At 33.0% G+C, this 7649-nt stretch overlaps 2 protein-coding genes across 2 annotated transcripts; one reads left to right on the top strand and one right to left on the bottom strand.

The window, feature by feature from the left end:
• The first annotated feature begins 292 nt into the window (after positions 1-292).
• On the top strand, positions 293-5340 carry LOC101260638 (putative late blight resistance protein homolog R1B-16). Its single transcript, XM_004238900.5, has 4 exons — positions 293-644; positions 1898-2167; positions 2574-4842; positions 5074-5340. The coding sequence occupies exons 1-3, from the start codon at positions 477-479 to the stop codon at positions 4809-4811; spliced, it is 2676 nt and encodes an 891-aa protein (XP_004238948.1). The 5' UTR covers positions 293-476; the 3' UTR covers positions 4812-4842; positions 5074-5340.
• A 384-nt stretch (positions 5341-5724) lies between these two features.
• LOC101260341 (protein PLANT CADMIUM RESISTANCE 9-like) lies at positions 5725-7371 on the bottom strand. The gene is made up of 4 exons (XM_004238899.5): positions 7239-7371; positions 7055-7126; positions 6408-6617; positions 5725-6054 (listed from the first exon to the last, which is right to left on the bottom strand). Exons 1-4 carry the CDS (start codon positions 7309-7311, stop codon positions 5975-5977), a joined length of 435 nt encoding a protein of 144 aa, XP_004238947.1. The 5' UTR covers positions 7312-7371; the 3' UTR covers positions 5725-5974.
• Between the last annotated feature and the right edge of the window lie 278 nt (positions 7372-7649).

Below are 7649 nucleotides of genomic sequence, written 5' to 3'. Positions count from 1 at the left end.
AAACCATGTCATCAAGGATAAAATGCAGATTGCCAACATAATTTTTTTTTAAACAAAGAAATAAGAAAATAGATAACTTTTTAAAATTATTAATAAATTTTAAACGATAACATCTTTTCGTAATGAATTAGAAAAAACAAAATATCATATAAATTGAGATAAATAATAATACTATTTTTCTTTTTAACAGTTTATCTTACCTTCTTTTTTTCATAATATTCAATTTCAACTTTTCGGCTAACATTACTCAAAACCAAAAGCTTATAACATATTTTTACGAGATTCAAAAATTGTATAAAATGTGATGTGATTAAACTAAAGCAACTGTACCTAGAAATATCTTAAAAAGAAAAACGACAAAATGTTCTAAAAGCCCCAATCAATTTTATAATAGTAAAATTCCCAATTATTAGTCGTCACTTTTCTACTTTGTGAGTCAACAACCCAAAGACCTGCAACAAGCTCGAGCTGCAACAATGGCGGATGTAGCAGTAAAGTTCTTATTAGAAAATTTGACGCAGTTACTAATCGACAACGCCGATTTGATTCTCGGAATCCAAGGCGAAGTTGAAAATCTACTCACAGATCTCAATTACTTTAATGCTTTCCTCAAAGAAGCTGCTAAATCCCGCAGGGAAAATGAGGTTTGCCTTAAATTTAGGAATAATTTCATTTGTTTGCCATTCAAAATATGAACTGATTTTTTAAATATTATTGTTCGTTTCATATTGCTTGACCTATGCTTACGTTGACTTGAGTTTTCTTATTCCTATAGTTTATTTATGGCTAATTGTAGTTTTGTCTTTGTTTTAATGGCTTATTGTAGTTAGTATAGGAAATAAGGAAAGAAGTGTTATAACTCTCTTGATTTGTTGAAATAGGTTCAAATTAAAATGAAATATTTATTTTTAATATAAGAATTAAAAGTAAATGAAATGTAGGAAGTATTTGTTAAAGTAGGCTTGGCTTGCGTTGTTATAATTATATAGGGAATATTAGGATTTAAATTTAATAGGTTCAATATAAATTTTGAAGTCGAAAGTTTGAGTTATTGAAGTTGTGATTTTTGGAATTTAAGATTGTGTTTAGATATGCATTTTACTCGAATAAAAATGAAGTCGAGCGAGAGGAGGACCCAAAAGAGGCTTAGAGCCAGTCCATTTGTTCAAATTTCATAGTAATTTTAAAGATAATTTTTCAAAATTTGAGCGGATTTTTTTTTATTAGAACACAATCAATTCATACTTATCAGTGAAATAAATAATGACAAGTTTTATAGGAGGATGAAAAAGGAACAAACTTTTTTTTGTATAAGATTTCTCAATTTTTGAAAATATTTTTTACATAACTAAAGTAACTGCAGAGTATAGGATATCATTTCTACAGAAGCAAGTTCAAAGTAATAGAAACAATTTATTTGGGAAAAATGCATAAGTACCCCCATTAATCTATGCCCGAAGTATCAGAGACACACTTATACTATACTAAGATTCTATTATTCCTAAACTTATTTTATAAATAATTTTCTATCCCTTTTAGGCCTACGTAACACTAGTTTGAAAGTGTGCTCTGAGATTTTGGGCATAGGCTGAGAGGGTATTTGTGCATTATCCCATTTATTTGCAACAAAAGTTCGATCAAAGAATCTCTGTGCTTTCATTTCTAGTTAGTAACTACATGGTATTCTCTTCTGTAGTATGATACTACAAAAAAAAGCAAATATTCTTCTTGTTTGTCGACTAATTAAAATGATCGCTCGTGTCATAACTGTCTCTCTTGCGAGTATAGAAGAATGGTGTATCCACAAGTTCACAGTGCAAGGCCAAGCATGTTCGTAATGTATATTAATGTTTGGATGGGAATAAATACAAGATCGAATAAATGATTTTACTTCCAGGTTTTGAAAGAATTGGTGAAGAAAATCAGAAAAGTTGTGAACGATGCTGAAGATTCGATTGATAAATTTGTGGTTGAAGCTAAGAGACATGATGATAAAAACAAATTTGCTCAATGGTTTCATATTACTCATGTGGCTAGAGCCAAAGGGGTAGCGGATGAGATCAAAAGTATAAGGGAAAGAGTGAAGGAAATTAGAGATAATGACGCTTATGGCCTTCAAGCTATAACTTTGGATGATAATTTCAACAGAGGTGACGAAGAGAGGAAGGTGATTTTTTCATATTCTTCTAATTTCTGTTATTATTATTATTAATAATAATAGTTCAAGTAATATATCATTATAACTATAAGCTTATTCACTATAGAAAAAAATTATACTCTCTCTAACTCTTGCTGAAACAATGATACACGTAATGAAGGTCGAGCTAACTTATACAGAAGCTAGACAATATCATAATGTATATTCAGTATACCACCTTTGTGAGAAGTGCATTTAGAGCAGTGAAATCTGTATTCTCAACTAAAAGGAGGATTTTGATAAATTATGAAATGTGGTTGCTATACATGTAATGAAGGTCGCGTTTAGAAGCTGATTTAGTAAGCACGTATACTCAACTAGTACTTCGAGGAAATTGATATGCTTTATGGATTTCTTCTGTACAATCTTATAACAGGCCCCTGTAGTTGAGGAAGATGATGTGGTTGGTTTTGATGATGAAGCAAAAACTGTAATTGATCGTCTCATCGGAGGATCAGACTATGTTGAGGTTGTGCCAGTTGTTGGTATGCCTGGTCTTGGTAAAACAACTTTGGCATATAAGATTTACAAGGATCCAAAGGTTGAGTATGAGTTCTTCACCCGCGTTTGGGTATATGTCTCTCAAACATTCAAGAGAAGGGAAATATTTCTCAACATTATCAGCAAGTTTACTCGAAACACCAAACAATATGATGATACACCAGAGGATGACTTAGCAAATGAAGTGAAGGAGCTTCTTGGAAAAGGTGGAAAATATCTTATTGTTTTGGATGATGTGTGGACGATGGAAGCTTGGGATCGTATCAAAATTGCTTTCCCTAATAATGGTAAACGAAATAGAGTGTTGATGACCACGAGACAATCAAATGTGGCGAAGCGTTGTAATGATAAACCTCATGATCTTAAGTTTTTAACAAAAGATGAAAGTTGGGAGCTACTTGAGAAGAAGGTTTTTCACAAGGAAAAGTGTCCACCTGAGTTAGAATTACCCGGGATAAGTATAGCCGAAAAATGTATGGGCTTACCTCTAGCTATAGTGGTTATTGCCGGAGCTTTGATAGGCAAAGGAAAGACAACAAGGGAGTGGGAGTTGGTGGCTGCCAGTGTCGGTGAGCACCTCATAAATCGAGATCCAGAGAACTGCAAGAAATTGGTTCAAATGAGTTATGATCGTTTGCCTTATGACCTAAAGGCGTGTTTTTTATACTGTGGGGCATTTCCAGGAGGTTCTCAAATTCCAGCTAAGAAGTTGATTCGTTTATGGATCGCGGAAGGATTCATACAATACCAAGGACCATTGGCTCTGGAGGATGTAGCAGAGGACCACTTAAATGATCTTGTCAATAGGAACTTAGTGATGGTAACGCAAAGGAGTTGCAGTGGTCAAATCAAAACATGTCGTGTTCATGACATGTTGCATGAGTTCTGCAGACACGAGGCCATGATGGAGGAGAATCTTTTTCAAGAAATCAAACAAGGGCAAGAACGATCTTTTCCAGGGAAACAAGAGTTAGCCACTTATCGTCGTTTGTGTATTCAATCCTTGATTCCTGAATTCTTATCAATGAAGCCCTCTGGTGAGCATGTAAGGTCATTCTTATGTGTTGGCTCGAAGAAAATTGACATGCCTCCAAATGAAATACCGTCCATCCCGAAAGCCTTTCCATTGCTTAGGGTACTAGATGCTGAATCAATCAAGTTCAGTCGATTTTCTCGTGAGTTCTTCAAATTATTTCATTTGAGGTACATTGCTCTCTCAACTGACAAGATTAAGACCATTCCCGCGGATTTTGGGAATCTTTGGAACATACAAACACTTATCGTTGAGACGCAACAGGCTACTCTTGACATCAAGGCAGACATTTGGAATATGACAAGACTAAGGCATGTGTGCACAAACGCCTCAGCTACATTGCCTTCTACTAAGCGCCCCAAGAGCAGCAAGGACAACTTGGTGAATCGATGCTTACAAACACTTTCAACTATAGCACCAGAGTGTTGCACAGCAGAGGTTTTTACTAGAACTCCTAATCTCAAGAAATTAGGCGTTCGTGGGAAAATAGATGCACTTTTAGAATCCAGTAAAGACGGGTCTGGTTCTGGCTTGTTCAGTAACATAGGTAAGTTAGGTTGCCTCGAATATCTGAAGTTAGTAAATGATACTCGTCTAAGTAGTAAACCTCTACACCTTCCTCCTGCATATATTTTCCCTCAGAAGCTAAAAAAGCTCTCTCTGGTAGACACTTGGTTTGAATGGAAAGATATGTCTATATTAGGTCTATTACCAGAACTTGAGGTGCTGAAGTTGAAAGAAAATGCGTTTAAAGGACAGTCGTGGGAGCAAGAGGACGGTGGTTTTCCTCGTCTGCAGGTCTTATGGATTGAAAGGACTGATCTAACTTCTTGGAAAGCCTCATCAGGGAACTTTCCGCGACTAAAACACCTCGCACTCATATCATGTGATAAGCTTGAGGAACTCCCAGCTGAACTGGCTGATGTGAAAAACCTCCAGCTAATCGAACTCCAGAGTAGCAGTGAGTCTGCAGCTAGATCTGCACGAGCGATACTAAAAAGGAATCAAGAAAAAGAACAGGATGGCGATAAAGGCACTGGATTCAAGCTTTCTATATTCCCTCATGATCTTGGATTGTAACTTCAAATATTGCTTTATTGGTTCTTGACAGGTTAGTTTCAAGTAAGCTTTAGTCTTCAAAACATGTTATTTACTCGGTTTCAATTTGCTTGTCTTACTATCCTTTTACAGTTCGTTTTAAAAAGAATGTCTCTTTCCTTTTTTGACAACTTCTTATTCTAAAAACTTTCCACATGACATGTTCAAGAGCACGACACTTTGTTACATTTTTGGCTGATTGGTTAAGATACTTAAACAGCTGATCATACGTCGTTTTGCACAGGGACTTTGTTAATTCTGATACTGGATTCACTCTGCATTGAGTCAAATCCTCGGCTTGCTGCAACCTCATTGGCCTCAGAGCTTAAACGCTTCTTAAATTCAGTCAATCCAATCGGACTCTTATGTTTATTGTTGCCTTGTTGATTGTGACTTCATTTTTGTAACTTGTTTTGTGCTTTTTCTTTGTTTTTCTCCCCCTTTGAAATGAATTTTTGATGTAGAATTGTTGCTTATTTATTTATGAAAGGTGAGACTATAAGAAACATATGTATTCTATTGTGATGATAATTAGTTTTCTCTTCCTCTTTAATAAAGTTGGAGCCCGGAGCAACAGTTAAATTATCTCTAGTGACTCGAAGCCTGAAGCAACAGTAAAGTTATCTTTAGTGACCTCACGGGTTCAAATAGGACGCTTTGTGTGGTAAGGAGAGCATTGGAATATGTGACGATGTCAAACAAACTTAATTCTGAAATATCTCATCTTATCTCGCGTATATCTTTAGTGACCTCACGGGTTCGAATAGGACACTTTGTGTGGTAAGGAGAGCATTGGAATATGTGACGATGTCAAACAAACTTAATTCTGAAATATCTCATCTTATCCCGCGTACGAAACAATTACTAAAAAGTCATAAAGATAGTGTCACACTAATTCAACAAACAACTTTTTATTAGTATTTAATGTGACAAATACATAGCTAAGCAAGTATCCACACTGACAAACATAGTCAAACAATTATTTTTACAACAACCCATTTCTACACTCTCTCTCTCCAATAGATAGTACATATAATTTTATTTTATTTTTATACAAAAAAACCTTCATGGCACAAAAAATAATCACACTGTATTAAATATTAATTACATCACAGATGAGATTAATAAATAAATAAATTAATTAATTAACGAGTCATGGAAGATGTAGGAATTGGTGGCACTGTAACCCCTTCTCGTTTCCATTTCATAACATTGCCTTCCCACCCTGCAAAAATAAATAAATACATATAATTTGTACCGATCGAGAAAGTATGTATTATAGCAATCGCGTTTAAACTATGATGAAAAGAGCAGAAATAAAGTATCAATTTGGAAAACATAGATATTAAAAATCTTTAAAAAAAACCCCTAAATTCTCATATTTGAAGCAAATTTTTTTAGTAGGTGTCTCTACATGAATATGAATTTCATGTTTAGAGTTTTAAGTTGTATATCACACAAAAACATTTGTACAAAATTTAGGTCATTCATAAAACAATTGCATGTAGTCTCTATAACTTTCACAAATAAATAAGTATCTATATCGTCAGTATATACAACTTAAATTTATATTCTTACCTATAGATGGATCTGCTCCGCGATTTTTGAGTTCCCTATATTGTTGAGAAATACCACAAACACAACAACAACAACTAATTAAAGTGTCTGAATATGGACTCTCTGGTAATTTAAATATTTCACGCAATTTTCTTCGATATCTTCTCCCATAAATCCATCCACAATGAATGGAACCCATAGCATAAGCAACAAGACAAGCATGTCCTTTAGCTGCCATTTATAAAAAAAAAATAAATTGCATTTTAGTTAGCAAATATGTATAATCATTATTAATAAAAAAATATTAAGTAGTATTTAATTAATTTTTAGTGATATTAGGTAAAATTTGATAATTAAGGACCAGTTGGTGTATTTAATACGAAGAAAAATATATTCAGAAGAAACTCTATTGATTTATTTCGAATGGATGGGGTGAATGTATCATGTATTGTGCAAATTCGGCAAAATTTATTAATTTTAGCTCAAATTATATATTTATCAATAAAAATTATTCGAGATTCGCCAGTTGTTTTTCTCCTTTTAATAGAAAACATTTTTGTGGTGTTTGCCCCTATTTGGTTACCTATAAAAAGATTTATTTTCTTAAAAAATATTTTTGTAAATAATTAATAAACCCCTAAATGTTAAAAGTTTTTTTTTCTTCTTACATGTAGTGCCTTGATCAAGTATCTCAACGACCTCTCCAATGGTAACACATGGACAAAAGCAAGTCTTCACACCTTCAAAAATAAGATAAAATTACAACAAAAAAAAAGATTAAATAATAATAATAACTAAACTTAATTAAGAAAATAATAATAATAATTAAGAGTTTATGATAAAAGTAATTACAAAGAGAAGGATCATCCCAACAATCAAAGAGATCTGTTGTCCATTGGCCTATAGGCCAATTTTTTGTAGTCATTTTGAATATAGGTTATTTTGAAATACAAAGTTAGAAGATTATTAATTAAGACTTAGTTATAAACTTATGGTAACATTAGGGACCCTTTTATACTTTCAAGATTTTGGATAATGTCAAGATTTGTATACTAAAATAATCACAAGGAAATTTCATAAATATTTCCTCTAATCTTCAATTCTCTTACTAACGATCTGATTTCTTCATTAATTTTTTAAAAGTCTGTTTTAAAATATTTTATTTGAGTCGATGATTTATAAAAGTAAATATTTTTATCTTTTTTAAGTTTGATAAAATTTACGTATACAACACTTCTTTCCGAATCACATTAATAAAATTAC

The sequence above is a fragment of the Solanum lycopersicum genome, chromosome 5, assembly GCF_036512215.1.
Source record: "Solanum lycopersicum chromosome 5, SLM_r2.1".
In the NCBI taxonomy this organism is placed as follows: domain Eukaryota; kingdom Viridiplantae; phylum Streptophyta; class Magnoliopsida; order Solanales; family Solanaceae; genus Solanum; species Solanum lycopersicum.
This window is presented reverse-complemented; position numbering and strand designations above follow the sequence as displayed.

Bases quoted from the DNA above. Each gene is read 5' to 3' on its own strand.
- LOC101260638 (XM_004238900.5), top strand. From the start codon at position 477: ATGGCGGATGTAGCAGTAAAGTTCTTATTAGAAAATTTGACGCAGTTA. The intron at 645-1,897 runs GTTTGCCTTAAA...TTTTACTTCCAG, and splicing joins AATCCCGCAGGGAAAATGAG to GTTTTGAAAGAATTGGTGAA. The intron at 2,168-2,573 runs GTGATTTTTTCA...ATCTTATAACAG, and splicing joins GAGGTGACGAAGAGAGGAAG to GCCCCTGTAGTTGAGGAAGA.
- LOC101260341 (XM_004238899.5), bottom strand. From the start codon at position 7,311: ATGACTACAAAAAATTGGCCTATAGGCCAATGGACAACAGATCTCTTT. The intron at 7,127-7,238 runs GTAATTACTTTT...TTATTTTTGAAG, and splicing joins TTGGGATGATCCTTCTCTTT to GTGTGAAGACTTGCTTTTGT. The intron at 6,055-6,407 runs GTAAGAATATAA...TTATTTTTGCAG, and splicing joins CGGAGCAGATCCATCTATAG to GGTGGGAAGGCAATGTTATG.